General features: G+C 44.8%; 1 protein-coding gene across 2 annotated transcripts in view; it reads right to left on the bottom strand.

Moving 5' to 3' along the window:
• The window catches only part of LOC127381684 (meiosis-specific coiled-coil domain-containing protein MEIOC-like), a 30,464-nt gene extending 16,276 nt beyond the window's left edge, over positions 1-14,188 (bottom strand). Inside the window, exons 1-3 of one of the 2 annotated variants that reach the window (XM_051612332.1) lie at positions 14,169-14,188; positions 6,111-6,242; positions 123-289 (exon numbers count right to left, since the gene is read on the bottom strand). In XM_051612332.1, the coding sequence (XP_051468292.1) occupies positions 123-289; positions 6,111-6,242; positions 14,169-14,171 (302 nt within the window). In that variant the 5' untranslated portion in view covers positions 14,172-14,188. Of the gene's footprint in view, positions 1-122; positions 290-6,110; positions 6,243-12,510; positions 12,554-14,168 lie in introns of those variants that run through there. The other variant, XM_051612333.1, reaches the window with a different exon arrangement.
• Positions 14,189-16,018: the final 1,830 nt, after the last annotated feature.

The following is a 16,018-nucleotide window of genomic DNA, read 5'->3' as shown; positions in this document are numbered from 1 at the left end:
CATGAGTTTCTAGTCATCCCATAAACTCTTCCTATAAAGATCTGGAATCTCACGTCTTCTGCTCAGCAACAATTTCAGTGTTACAGAGCACCACCATAAGGTGATACCAAGGATGCTCTTACCTTTCCTTCGTGCAGTCTTGAAATGAAGATCTTGAGCTAATTTCCTCTCCACCTGCTGCCCAGTCACTAGACAGATGGGAAGATTCTAGAGGAGGTGGGGTACTAGTCATCCCTCCTAACAATGGGGAAAATAATTGAGTGTCCATTCTTTGTATCTTGCTATTTACCTATATGAAAAAGAGAAGGAAACATTTGACATTAGATGTGTATGTCAATGAGCAGTAAAGGCAACAAAGCAAACTGTTCCTTTTATAGCTTGATCTAAACCATTTCTCAGGAAAATGAAATGTGACAAAAGGAAACAGTCTAAAGCTTCTTCCCTCCCCTACCTGCAAGTAGTCCAAATCTGACAAATGTATTCATCTTTTAAAAATAAATAAGTAAATAATAACATGACTTACTATACAATTACAGGAATTCTCTACAGTTTTCACATGGTAGGTGTCTAAGTACTATGATCACAAGCTCAGAATCTTCCAGCCTATATGACTGGAAATGCACATATCACAGGCAAACACACCCCTTCTTCTGAGAAAACAAAGGGAAGAGCAATTATCCCTGCCATGTCCCTGAAAAGACAACATATTGCAACAGAGAGCCTAAAGTAAGCAGGGGAGGACATCTGCACATTTCACAGAGCAAAATGTGGGTAAGAAAAGTAATCTGTCTTTAAGTGAAAAGACTATTAAAGATAAAGTATCCAAAGATAAACAATAGGAGATCTAAATAACATGGGAAGCTGTGCTTTGTGAGGTAGCTCAACTAGGAGCAGAACCTGGGATTGAGAAAGGTTTAAGTAGGTATCAGAAACCTGCTCTGAGTTGGAAGGGACCTCTGGGGTTCTGATCTAACCCAGTTAGATCAGGTCACTCAAACTTGCCCAGTTGAGTTTTGAGATCCCAACATTTCACCTCCAGGCAATTTTTTCTACCATCTGTTGTGGTCTTTTTTTAATAAAAGGTATTCAAAACAGTCTGGAACACCTTCTCTGTAACCTCCCAAAAGGCAACTGCACTCACCCCTAAGCTTTCCCCTTTCTCTTCTGGCTGATCCACCCTACAACCCCTAACCACTAAACCATCTTATGAAACATCATGTCTACCCCTGTTTTGAACATCTCCAGGGATGGTGCCTCCACCACCTCCCTGGGCAGCCTGTTTCAATGTCTCACCACTCTTTCTGTGAATAATTTTTTTCTAATATCCAGCCTGTACCTCCCCTGGCACAGCTTGACCCCATTTCTTCTTGTCCTATTGCTGGTTCCCAGGGAGAAGAAGCCAACACACACCTCCTTTCTACAGGCCCCTCTCACGTAGTTGTAGGGAGCAATGAGGTCTCCCCTCAGCCTCCTCTTCTCCAGGCTGAACAGCCCCAGCTCACTCAGCCTCTCCTCATAAGACCTGTTCTCCAGACCCCTCATCAGCCTAGCTGCCCTTCTCTGCACCCTCTCCAGCACCTCCATGTCCTTGCTATCCTGCAGCACCCAAAACTGTACCCAGTGCTGGAGGTGTAGCCTCACCAAGCCCAAGTAGAGGGGCAGGATTGTGATGGATGTGTTGGCCACAAAGGCTTTCAACAAAACCAACCAGTTAAAATAAAAAAGATTATGTCATGCAGGTCACTCCTCTAGCAAAGCCCTCCTGCTGGGCAGGTTTGTCCATTTTTCCAAGTCTCTTGTTACAAACAGAGAGACACAGTGCTAGGATCTTAACAGGAGTGTAAAGAACTGCTGCTGGTGGATGCCCTTTGTGTGCAGCCTGGCAGCAGCAGAAGTTCTGAATGTACTGCAAAAAAAACCAACCAAGCAGTTAGCTCACTCTGACAGGCTGAATTCTGAACACCTGGCTGCCACGGATGGAAAGCCAGAATTTTTTTAGGACTCTGAAGATAAAATTGACAATTAACTTCTGTCACAATGGTGGTTGTAAATACAGATGGAATAGGTACAAAAAGCCAAGGGAAAAAAAAGGTTCTTTCATCAGGATGGTCAAACTAGTCTTAGATCCAACAAATGCAACCATTTGTTAAACCCTTCTTGAATAACTGCAGAGGGATCTCAACCACATAGTCATTCAAATCCTGAAAAGGCTAAAAAGCACAACCTGAAAGGAACAAGTGGTGCTACAATGATGACTGGGCCCTCTTAAAAACATTTAAACTGACTCACTAAACTCCCATTTTATTGCATCGGAGGTAAAAATTGCATTGTCACTAGGAGTCATACTTGTCAGCTCTGTGAGGTTGGTGCTTGCTACTGGAGAAATACCTCTGAAGCCCTGAACAAGCCAACAGAAAACAGAAGGTTTAAGGGAAATAAACACTGTCTGAATCCAGCCTGATGCAGTCAGTCTCTCTAGAGACACTTCAAAAGTTTTTTTACAGCTAGAGCTTTCCAAAGTTATTAGATATAAATAAAAGCACAAAAGTTGAATATTGATCATTCCACCCTTTTTTGCCCTGTTCTTAAAAAAAAAAAAAAAAGCTAAGTAAATTTAGGGTTTGTTTCTCCCCTCTTCTCAAAAGTAGAGAAGGAAAATCTTGCTTACTATAAATCCTGGGCTGGAATTTGGTTTAGTGAAAGCTGCCATGGACTTGGAAGATCTGCCTTCCTGGGTCTTGTCTGAAAAAGCAGTAAAGAAATATTACCTGGACAAGTGTCCTCCTACAACAAGCAGGGCAGAACAACCCTTAGGTGAACTTTTTGAATTAAAAAAAAAAAAAAAAAGGTTACACTGGGGGCTTATCAGTTGCTATAAACATGTCTTACACACCCAAACATCCCTATTAAAAAACAGAATCACAGGTACTATAACCCTGTAGGGACTAGACACACATTCTGTAACACTCCATACAAACACACTGTCACTATCATTAATAAGAGACAACAACTCCCTGGCCCAGGGACTAAATGGCACCATAGTGCTTGTGTGCTACAGGTACATTCTTGACCTGCAGAAAAGGAAGCTGGTGGTATCCACACTGTCTGCTACAAATTACTCCTGACCCACACACAAGCATCCTTTAGGAAAGCAGTAGCTTGCTCAGGCCAAAACTTCAGCAACAATTTATCAACAGGCACATGCCAAAGCCTGGGCCCCAGTCTTGTTTAGCTGACTTACAAAGCAACACACAAGAGATAAATTAAGCTCCTTGGCTAGAGTATAAAATAGTTTTGCATAGATTAAAAATAGGATCTGTAACTAATGGATTTATCTTTTTTTTTTTTTCCAGAGCCATTAATCACTGCTAATGTGAGTTGTACAGGACAATGTGACTGAAGATCAGTAGAGAAGGTACTTCATGTACCCTAGATAAAGCCTTGTCCCATCTAAAAGCTAGATACATTACCTTGATGATCTTTCTTCTTTCAAAGCACAACAAGACACAGCTTCTGCTCTTTCCTGCAAAATGGGAACATGCATGTACTAAACTCCCTACCTGCATATGAAACTGAACCACCTTTTTCCAAGATATTTGACACTTAAGTCACATCTAAGGGCTTTTAACTTCTGCAAGAAGCTCATCACAACTGAGGAGTAAGCAAACTGAAGCATTTACCAAAAACATATTCACTGTTTCCAAAAAGCTTCATACAGCTCTTCCAAAGTTTATTTAAAGAGAACCAAAACAGAAGAACTTAATCAGTGTAATGTTAACATTTCAGCTATAGATATGAAAACTAAATAGTATCAAAGCTATTAGGCACTGATATTGTTAGGGCAGCTGTGATAAGAGTCCCATGCTCCACTACACACTGCCTCACTTTTTGCTGCCTTTCTCTCTGTGTTTCTGCTTTGCCCAGGCTGTTTGCTAAGGGTTTGCTGCTATTATGTGGATGGTTTCACTGCTCAAGCAGTGAGGGCAAAGACCTTGAGAAAAGCTGTTACTCCCTCTAACTCCCTGCTCTTCCCATTCTCCTCCCATCCCTCAATCAAGTGCCAAGCTAGCACAGCTGCCAGGCACGTAGATGCAGGTGAAATCTTGGTAAAGGACTTGATAATTAGTAAGTTGTTTTGGGAATAGAGGATCCTGCATGGCAGAGATCTCAAAACAGCTGAGGTTGGAAGGGACTTTTGGAATCAAGGCTCCTGCTCAGAGCAGGTTGGAAGGGACTTTTGGAATCAAGGCTCCTGCTCAGAGCAGGTTGCTCAGGACCTTGTGCAGTCAGGAGAGAAGATGCACAGAAGTGCCAGTGTGTCCCCACTGTACCTTCAGACACTGACACCAGGCACATTTCCCGCAGAAAGAGGTTTGTCTCACCAGCACTGCCTGAGATGGGCAGCTAGAAGACAGATCTGTGACCTTCTAGAAATCCTTTGTCCAAAGATTTAACAGCACTCTGAATAGCTGAAGACTCCAATAATGTTTTTCATTACTGGAAATGTTTTGTGTGCTGTCCAGCGAAGTACGGAAAAGAGTTCAAGACTGCAGCCATCTATTCTGAGATGGTAATTGCTGCTGACAGAGCAGGGAAGGCCCCTCGAGCAGAGTGGAAGCAGTTGTAGGGGTTTTCCTAGTGACCACTACATTCTGCAATGCTATGGAACGCCTGCAGGGATGCTGTGTTATCTGGGGAATTCTGCTGAACTAGAGAATTAGAGGACACAGACTAAAATAAACTCAACAAGGCTTCACTCTCCTCCTGTTTGGAGGGGAAAACAGTCTATGGCTTACATCAGACTAACTCTCTGAAAGGGCATATTATAAGCTCAAAATAATATAAATCAGAGCTAAAGATTTGCTTCATTATAGAATTAGACAAAATTACTTTTATTGACCTATACATAAAGTCCCATCTGACAGAAATACCTTGATTTACCAAAAAGCACTTGAGCTAAACTAGGAAAAAGCCTTTTACAGCCTGTCAACCTAAAACTGCAGGAACTCACTGTTACAGACCATTGCTCCCAGATGCTTTTTATAAACATCTGCCATAACCACAGTACACAACATCACTGCACAGTATTATTATCCCTATACTGAGTGTATTTGTCTCTGATTTCTTGGCAGGATAAATGTTTCCTGTTTATTTCTTGTTTCTCTTGGTAAGATAAAGCAAAGATAAGAAAAAGCATTTGTTTAGCTTTCTTGCCTTTTCCTAACTCCCAGCTACAGCCATCTTACCCTACAGCACACTGAAACTGGTTAACCCAGTCAGGATGCACTGCTAGTAATTCTCTGAAACTACTAAAAACAAACAAATCTGAATCCTAGGGTTACCTGGGAAACCAACCAGCTGAAGTTTTGGCATATCCCAGCTGAAAGAGATATGTCAAAAACTAAACCCACAGGAGATAACAGGCAAGTTATTCAGATATCTTTTAATATCAGGAAGAATACCATAGAAATGGCAGATTACTGGAAGCTTCCTTCTAAATCCCCATTTCATACCACCTAAAAGGCCTAGTGCAGCACCAAAGGGAAATGTTCCTTTCAGCAGACAAAGAATTAAGAAACTTTTTTTCTGAGAAAAAGGAATTGAGTCTGTCAGATCTCTCTGAGGGAGCTGGGTCAAAATCATATCAAAGAGCACCACTTAAGGTGGGGCACGAGGGGAGAAGTACATTTATGAGATGCTTGTTCAATAGATGGGTTCCATAGACCAGTTACCATTAAGAACACTCCTGGGCTACTGGGCCATTTATTTTATTTTAAACACCAGCATCTAAATGCATTAATTTAATACAATCTAAGACTATTTTTTTGTCCACAGTAACTTCCAGCAGCTGCTCTTCAGAAGACTTTGTGGTTTCACAAATGCCCTTGACAAGAGGCACAGCCAGACTGGAGGAGAAACTGATGACTTCCATGAACAGAGGATTACTCTCCTGTACTGAGAGCTGCTCCATCTGTAATGTAGCGTTCCCTTCAGGTGATGTTTGGGGTTTTTTTGTTACGTGGTTATACAATATATTTAGTTAGAAAATCCAACACATCATACAACTATTTACTTCTGTTTACCTAAGCAAATTCACTTTTTGGACTCACCCGTGACTTGTAACGACGAGGGGTGGTACTTTGTCTGACCATGTCCTTGCTACCAGTAAACAAGTCCTCTTCTCTGAAGGGTGCAGCATTGCCACGCAAGCAGAAACTTAGATTCTTAAGGACAGACTTAGCCTATTTAAGAGCAATTAACAAGAGAAAAAACAACAATAATTACCACGTCTGTCAAAGCTGCACTTCCTCTGTATGAAACTCATTTCTAGCTCCCCCTCCCACCACCCACAGCTTCTCCAGTGCCACCCACATCTCACCCACTTGCAGCACAATGATGATGTTGCTTTATTGCCATGAGATCCCCCAGGACAGAACAGCTCAGCAGACAGGAGAGCTGCTGACCACAGGTCACAGGGAGTCCCAGCAGGGGTAAGCCCGCTGCTCTGTGCTGCACTCAGGGGCACCCTGCCTAGCCAGACTCCTCTTCAGCTTCCTCCTGTCACACAGGTACATCACACAGGTCCACATCCACCACGTCATGTTCACCCCATGATCCTGGTCAACAGCACACACCTGCCACAGACTGAACATCCACCCCCATCACACCACAGGACCCTCAAATACCTGGGACTGTGCCCATTGGAGGGTTCCACTTCATCTTCAGACTTACAGTTTCTCCCAACAGCAAAAGCAAGGTTGGCTCCTGCCACACGGGGCTACCCAAAACCAGATGTGATAAAAACATGTTCCCAAGAGCACTCAAAGTATAACATGCTGATTTTTAAATGCTTTCCTCTGCTCATCCATTTAAGCCCATTACAGTATAACCTTCTATACTTTCTCTCTTGAAAAGCAGATTATCAAGTTGCTGCTGCCTACTCTCACACCTGCACTTTGCACATGTCCCTTTTCTCCAACTTCAACCATTTGCTTTACATGACACAGCAAAAGTCAGTGCTCTGCACAAATAAAGGCATTACCTTCACTGCCACAAAGCTTTCCTTGGTGGAAACAATCAGGGAGGGGCTGCTTTTATGATTAAGCTACATCAAGATAAAGTGTCCAACAGTCATATTATGATAAATTCTTAAAACTTAACAATGCACCTGCTCTTCTACAGTAAAAGGATTATGTTAGATATCCACATCCAGTAGTGGCTGCCCTACTCTGACCTGCTGAGTGGTAGAACTAACAATTTACCTAACCTGATGTCCAATCTGAATTCCACTACAATGATCTGTTCAACCCACAGTCAAGTCCCTGCTCTTCTCTTTTCCAAGGGCCTGCTGGAAACAGGCTAAGAGTTGGATGAATTAAATAACTCATCTCTGATAATCAATGTCGATGGGTTTCCTGTAGCTTTTCCATCACTGTGCAGCAGAGAAATATGCTCAGACAGACAAGAAAGTCTGCAGCCAGGTCTGGGTTGCAGTACAGTTCAGTCAAAGTCATCAAGCTATTGGAGAGTGTTCAAAGAAGAGCCACGAGGATGGTGAAGGGTCTGGAAGGGATGTCTTATGAGGAACGGCTGAGGTCACTGGGATTATTCAGCCTGGAGAAGAGGAGGCTGAGAGGTGACCTCTTGCAGTCTATGGCTTCCTCACCAGGGGAAGAGATGGGGCAGGTCCTGAGGGAAGGTCCTGATCAGGACCTGCCCCATCTCTTCCCTCCTCTGACCAACAACAGGGCTTGGGGAAATGGCAGGAAGGTGGCTCAGGGGAGGTTTAGGTTGGGTATCAGGAAAAGGTTTTTCACCCAGAGGGTGGTCGAGCACTGGAACAAGCTCCCCAGGGCAGTGGTCACAGCACCAAGCTTGCCTGAGTTCCAGAAGCTTTTAGATAATGCTCTCAGGCACATGGTGTGATTCCTGGGGTGCCCTACACAGGGACAGGAGTTGGACTTGATGATCCTGATGGGTCCCTTCCAACTCAGCAGATTCTGTGATCCTGTGTGTCAACACTCGTGGGAAGCGCTAAGCTCGCTGCTCTTGCACCAGTTGGTCTTCAGAGCATGCAGAATCCACCAGCTGGATTGCAAGGGAAAAGCTGGAGCAATACAACTCTCAGTGCCACAGAAAGCTCTGTGGCCCACACAGCTGGGAAGATCAGGCTCCTTGTATTTAAGCCAAGACAGTGGGCTCCACAATGCAATGACTCAGGTGCACACCGCTGCTCCTTGGTGCTAATTTCGTAACAGTTTCCTTTCAGAAGGGATGACTAGTAATATCTTTATACCACCCACGGTGATTTGTTCAGTCAATGTATGTCTAAGCCACTAACCTTTACTGATCCTTTAACTATTTGTGATTTATTAGCTGTTCTTCTGTCAGAGCAGACTTCATGAAACCCATTAATGATCTGGCTAATCACTACCTCTGTGACACAATGGGACTATTTGCAACTTGGAAGCGGGTTTCACAAAGCATTAGCTGATATCCAAAACCCCAAACACCACTTTATTTTAATCTCTCAAAATAGGAACTATTTCAAACCATGGGAAACATCCAGAGCACTGCAGGTGCTGCATCAGGCTTCACAACCTGTGTATGAGTACAACTGAAGCTTAACATTTACACAGCTGTTCAAAAAAGGTAAAAGTGCCACCTCTGAGACTCAGCCAAGACACCCTCCCTCACACAAACAGATTTTCAATGGTAACTTTCCATGGCTGTTACTTAGCTTTTAGGGGTCGTTATAAACACATGCTTATTGCACTACTGGTAAATAATTCATTCCTAGAAAGGTCTTTTGGGATATCTTCAGGATGTGAGAGGGTGCTCCATTAGAGCTTTGGTAGAAGCCAAGGCTTTTGTGAAAGAAGCACTGCCAGCTTGCATTGCACTGAATTGACAAAGCACAAAACAAAAAAGCTCTCATTGAGTACTTTAATATCATGTCCTGGAGACTTGTAAACACTTTTAAGGTTGTTGTTGTTGTTGTTTTTTTCCTCTACTAACTTTATTCAAAAAAAGAACTCTAGGCAAAAAGACGAACGACCACAGCACAACGCCAGAAGGAAACAAGTTGTTCCATCAGCAGGGAAGACTGGTAACTGGCTTCCTGCACATCCCTGCCCTATCCCAAACTCACTGCAACAGCAGCAGTTTCCCTACCACATCCTCTCAGACTCTCCCATCCAGCTAAGAGTCCACTGTAACGTGAATGGATGAGCCAAACACACCAAATGTTTGAAATCACACAGAAGTCTTTTTGCCAGGACACTGATCCGGATCTCTCCTCTGGGAGGCTCTCAGCTGCCACAGCGTTTACAGAAATCTGTCATCACTGAGACATCCATCCACCTCTCCCCCAGCTCCAGTCCATTCCAGATGGCTCAAAGCTTACCTGAGAAATGACAGACAACTCAACAACGTCACCATTCAATATCCCAAAAAAAGCAATCCCCCTGGTCTGTCTTAGGAGTGGAATGTCCCCTCTTCTTCCTATCAACAAACACCTTCTGAAGTTAACACTTTAACTGAACCTGGCATTGTGAGCCCCCCAGCACATGCATAGTCACCCTACTGATCTTGTTGTCTTCTGCCCCATGACCTGTCATCCCTTGGTGAGGAGAGCATCAATGTTTTCCCCATATACACATGTATGTGCCTATGTGGACACACACACACTTTCCACAGTCTTCTCACACTGATCAAGCAGAAGCCACAGTAAACACGAAACAACTTTGAATTATTGCTCAATGGTTAAAGTAAATTTTGACATTCTGAATGTCTGCTTTGCAGAGCAACACAAACACTATCTTCAGGTGGATTTATACTGCACTTCCAGAGAGATGCAGTGTGCATTTGTGCACACCCTGATGCCACTGTAGAAAAGTCCCAGTTGGGCAGTTCTCCATGCTATGGCACATTTTATCCTCCAGAAAGAAAAAGGTGATTTCCACCACTACCTTAATATTTAAAGATCATGAGGAGAACCTGTAAACTTCCACCTACAGTACCTGAGGGTTTACAGTTTCCATGGGAAGAGATTCCCAACTGCTTCTCAATTCCAATTTCATGAAGCATTATCCTTGGCGGAGAATGCCAGTACCTCTGTCAGGTACTTTTTCCTGAGCCAAAAAACCCCAAACATACAGAACAGTTCTGCAACATTTATATTTAAACATAGAATGTCAATGACAAGAAAATAAGCATAGTAAGTACTTGACAAACCACGGGATAGAGATTCATCCATCAGGAACTGTGCAATTTTCATCACTTCAGCCTTCTTAAAGTTAGTAGTTTCTGAAATTTGTATTTGTAAACTCCCCACTTACTACAATTCTTGCTTAATTTGAAAATACAAGGAGTAATTTGCAAGCAGGTAACCTAGAAACAAAGCCCTGATCTGCAATTCATCTAAACTATTAAAAAAAAGTTACTGATAGTTTTTAATTATAGATTTTTATAGATCTACAACCTCCAACTGTGGTCAAAAGCCACAAAATGCCTTGAACATCAGAGCCCTACTATTTCCAAGTACTTCTGCACACAAAAATGAAGCCTCCTGCCTTTACTCTGGAGATTCAGAGGATGGGTTTTGTTTATAAAAGCCATAAAACCCTAACTCCTAAATGAAAAAAAACCAGTTATTGACTAAACATTGACATGAAGTCACCAGTTTCAAAAACAGCAAGCACAAATCAGCTGCAACATGACATTATCCAGAAGTTCAAATACGGGACTGCCAGAAGTTTTACCAAGGTGGTGACAGGCAGCTACAGCCTGCAAAGCTCAGTATCTAGTCAACAAATATATATTTAAGTATTTGAGTAACTTAATTCAAGTGCACTGCGAGCTCCATGGAAATAGAAGTGCATTCAATACCAGGTACCTCTATATATTCACCTTTACTTACAATTCTTACCACGTGTCACACTCCATTATCTCCTGGTAGACCAGGGAAACACAAGGGACTATTAAACAAACAGGTACAGACTTTTTAACTGAACTTTCACTCACTTTAGAGTCAACTAATCCATATGCAGCTGAAGTGCATGAATTGTAGATTATGATCTTTCAAATACACATTGCAGTAACACAGGATTATTTGCATAAACATACTTCTAGTATAAACCTTTGTTTAGAAACATAAAATTCCAACTGAAGTGAGTATTTTTTCCAGATTCAGTCTGGCAGAAGAAATAGCCAGCACAACTTGAACTCCATTAAATCAAAATACCAAATTCATTTCTGAATACCCTAAAAGGTCAAAATTATCAATTACTGAATGTATAAGAAACCCCCTCTCTGAAGTTACAAACCAGCACAAATAAACAAAGTGTGGCCAAATGTATTTTTTTATATCAGCTGCACAAGCATCTCTATACACTATATATCATTCTATAGAGATTGAAATATGTATTCATTTAACTACCAAGATTAGCCACAAAGCTACCTGTCCCACTTGACCAGCTACTCACTTTGTGAAATCAATGCACTAAGTAGAGGTCTCCAAGACTGCAGACTTGAGGCATCTCCTGATGCCTTTTAACACATCTAAACTGTTTCTACAGAGAAACAAAAGGGGATCTGTTACCTGCTTGAGAAGTTATTATTTCTCAGTGAAAGGACACCAGCAAGTATTCCCAAGTTTCCCACACACTACCTAAATCTCTCCTCATTGTCCCTGTTTGAAGACTCAGTGAGAGACAACTGGAGTATGATGTTTTTGCCAGGTGCTCACAACATGTGATCCCTTGAGAGGCCGGGCAGTGTCCTACCAAGTAATCATTACACTTACTTTATATTACAGCATTACAGCAACCTAACCAAATATTACATTGCAAAACAAACAAACAAACAAACAAACAACAAACTGCTCCACTGGCTTGTTTTCCAAGCTTCCTATGCTGCTAGCCTCGTCCCAAGCAGAACGACAAAACCCACAGGAACCTCATCCCGCTGAGAGAACCAACTTCTACCCAGACAACCCCGCAGAGATGTCAGCACCAGCACCAGCACCCTGCCTGCATTCCTCCCACCGCCACTGGGGAAGCAGAGGCAGCAAATGCTGTCCCCAGACATGCCAGCTGTACCCACCAGCACTGCAGCAGCAGCAGCGGGTCCCCCTGCCCCACACCTACACGCACACACAAACTGTTGCCGGGCTGCCACAGCTTTTCTGCTCCACCCCTAGAAGCTGCAGGACCAAAGCAGCAGGAAAAAAGCAGCCAGCGGGTTTGGGGCTGTGGGCAAGGAAAACGGCTCCTCCAGACAAAACTGGCATCAAGCGGTTACCCCACACAGCTCTTCCCTGCTCAGAGGAGTCGCTGAGCACCACAGAAACAGCACCAATCGCCTGCCCCTTAAATGTCACCTCCTGTTTTCTTCGGATACACACGACCTTTCAAATACCTCTGCAGCAACCGAAATCCTCCCCTGGTAAGCCAAGACTTCACACTGCCAAAGGCCCTGCTACAGAAGTGAAAGAAACACCAAGCTTACATTTTTGGTCTCCTCGCTTTACAACCAGTCTCAGCCATGTAATGTCTGATGTCACTGGAGTACCAGTATGTGGAAGTACTATGGGAATTGTAGTCTTTCCTCTCTTGTGCAACGGCTACAGGACACGGGATCCAGGACTGCAACCCTGAGCCTCGGGAACCGTCTCCTTCGTGGAGAGGTTTAAGGAGAACTGCCTGAGAATCACGGCTGAGCTGCTGTGTTTAGCCAGGAAAAGCTGCTCAGACGGGAAAGGAGAAAAGCGTGTGGAAAGATTTGAAATGCACCTTCTGCTGCTCCCCGTGCCAGAAGGAATTTCTAAGCAATTAATCTCTTGCACTTCCAAAACCACTGATGATGTAATCAGGCAGCACAACCCAGTGAGGAAATTTTCACTGCTATAACATCCTTATACTATATATATATAGTATAGATAGATAGATAGATAGATAGATAGATAGATAGATAGATAGATAGATAGATATAGTGTATATATATATAAACACATTGTATTTAACAGCACAGGAGAGTTTATGGCAAGTTCATCCCCTCTTGCACCTCTGGAGCGTTGCTATCTCCACATACAAAAATAACTCACGGGAATTAATGTGGGTTTTTTTTTGTCAGTGGTGAAGTTGTAGCTGCCACTTTTGTTCCTGTGTCTGCACTGAAAGCCATTGCTTGGCTCCCCCTCAGCTGAGTGACCCTGAGAGGGGTTTTTTTCCAAAAGTAAAAAAAAAAAAAATAGTCAGAACTTGTTAGCACTCTGCTTTCTCCTTTTTCTTTTTCTAGTCTTAAGACTCTGTAATAATAGTAGGCTGATGATTGACTACCCTTTCCAGAAACTGAATTCTATTACATTATACATGGGTTTTTTTTCTTGTTCTCTTCAAAAAGATGAAAATGGCTCTGATCCACTGTCTCTGGATTTCTTCATTTGCTTAAATTCTTCATTCTTTTTTTAGTGTTTAAAAATGTGGTGATGTCACTTAAGTCACCTGAGTTAAACCTAATAATATGCTGGTCACTCTGAACAATAAAATTCTCCTAAAATCTGCCTTGCAGAGTATGAGAAGCCCTCTATGACAGGAGTTAACAGTGGAAATCAGAAAACCATTTCGCTTCAAGCTCTTCAGTGGCTTCACGAAGGCTGACTGCAGATGAAAAAAACCTTAAAAGGGAGTGGGGGGGAGGAGGGGGAATAAAAATCCCACAACTTTCTCCCAAGTTTTCTTCTGTTCCCAAATCTACCAAGTCGCAGTAACATCACCTTGTTTTCCACAGTCCTCCCCTCACCTCTACCACTGCAGCAGTTGCCAGGGAAAGGCACTGCTTGAAAACACCCCGCAGAGGGCCAGGCAGCACGAATCCTTCCCCACATACTAAGTGTGTTCCATGTAGTTTTTCTGACACAGGCTGTCATGGCACTCAGACACAGTGACCGTCCTCCTCCAGCAGCCTGACGTGTGTGTGTGCACCCCTGGGCCATGACAACGCACATCCTAAACACGACACAGGGAACTTTTTGCACTCCCTTCCACATTTTCGGAGCAGTGTGGTACCAACTCTTAACTCGAGGGTTTTCAAGGAAAAAAAAAAAACCACACAAAACCAAAAAACACCACCAAAGAAACCAAAACATTGAAGACCTGAGTGGTGACCATGGATTAAAGAAAAAGCCCAAACACTTCCGATGTTGCAGCACTGAAGTACATGCACTAATTGTAGAGAGAGGAGTAGAAGGCAGCATCATCAGATAAACTGTCTGCAGAATTTCACGCTCGCTTGGCCTGGGCAAGAGAGAGGGAGAGAGAAGAAATCCAGACACGAATCCACAAGAGCAGCTCAGGCATAAATGATTCCCGCTAGCTTGAGGGCAGGGCGTCCCAAGGAAAAACAAAGCCAGCCTGTTCTGAAGGGCTCAGGAACCCATCTGTGCCGTGTGGCTTCAGCAGCAGGGGCTGCGAACAACGGGACCCAAAGCTGCCGGAATCCCCCTGCCCGGAAAAAAAACACAAAAAAAAAGCTGGAGAAAAAGGTGCTCGCTGGAAATGCGGGAAGACGAAAGGCTGCGAAGGACACATCCTACTGGCGGCACACCCCCTGAAGATTTCGAAGGTTCCAGCAACCTACGACCAGCAGGCGCACAGGCTTCCAACACCGAGCTACAAATATTTCTCAGGGCTTTGAGAAAAAACAACAAAACTTGCTGGCTTCCAGTAGCTCCGGGTGGAAAACGCAACCTCGGGGCGCCCGCCTGGCCGCGGCGGTGCGAAACTCACTCGGGAGGGACGGCAGGAAAGCAGAACCTCCCTTTTTTTCCCCCGAAATCAGACATTTCAGCGCCTTCCCCTCGGCAGCCTGGGGGGGGGGAAGCGGCTCGTGGCTCGCCCTGCCGGGATGTCGGGCTGTGCCGGCAGCTCTCTCCTGCTCCGGCTCTCCCCGCAGCAACCACCACTCGCTCCTGGTTTCCAAGCGCTTTGCCCACGGGGGGGGGGGTCCCCTCTTCCCCCCGGCCTCACCTCGCCCCGCCCGGGGAAGCCGGGTCAGCACCCGCTGGGGGCGGCCCCGCAGCACCGCCCCGACGGGCGGCATGGGGGGGGGGAGGGAGGGAGGGAGCGGGAAACGGGGGCGGCCCGAGCGGGAAACGGAGGCGGCGGGGGGGATGCTGAGGGAGCGAGGGGGAAACTGAGGCGGGAAACTGAAGCAGTGAGGGGGAAACTGAGGCGGGAAACTGAGGTAGTGAGGGGGAACTAGTGAGGGGAAACTGAGGCAGTGAAAGGGAAACTGAGGCAGCGAGGGGGAACTAAAGCAGTGAGGGGAAACTGAGGCGGGAAACTGAGGCAGTGAGGGGGAACTAGTGAGGGGAAACTGAGGCAGTGAAAGGGAAACTGAGGCAGCGAGGGGGAACTAATGTAGTGAGGGGAAACTGAGGCAGCGAGGGGGATGCTGAGGCAGCAAGAGGGAACTAATGTAGTGAGGGGAAACTGAGGCAGTGAGGGGAAACTGAGGCAGCAAGAGGGAACTAATGTAGTGAGGGGAAACTGAGGCAGTGAGGGGGAAACTGAGCAGTGATAGAGAAACTGAGGCAGCGAGGGGGAAGCTGAGGCAGCAAGGGGGAACTAAAGCAGTGAGGGGAAACTGAGGCAGTGAGAGGGAACTAATGTAGTGAGGGGAAACTGAGGCAATGAGGGGGAAACTGAGGCAGCGAGGGGGAACTAATGTAGTGAGGGGAAACTGAGGCAGTGAGGGGAAACTGAGCAGTGATAGAGAAACTGAGGCAGCAAGGGGGAACTAAAGCAGTGAGGGGAAACTGAGGCAGTGAAAGGGAAACTGAGGCAGTGAGGGGGAAACTGAGGCAGCAAGAGGGAACTAATGTAGTGAGGGGAAACTGAGGCAGTGAGGGGAAACTGAGGCAATGAGGGGGAAACTAAGCAGTGAGGGGAAACTGAGGCAGTGAGGGGAAACTGAGGCAGCAAGAGGGAACTAATGTAGTGAGGGGAAACTGAGG

Source organism: Apus apus, chromosome 2 (genome assembly GCF_020740795.1).
Source record: "Apus apus isolate bApuApu2 chromosome 2, bApuApu2.pri.cur, whole genome shotgun sequence".
Classification (NCBI taxonomy): Eukaryota; Metazoa; Chordata; class Aves; order Apodiformes; family Apodidae; genus Apus; species Apus apus.
This window is presented reverse-complemented; position numbering and strand designations above follow the sequence as displayed.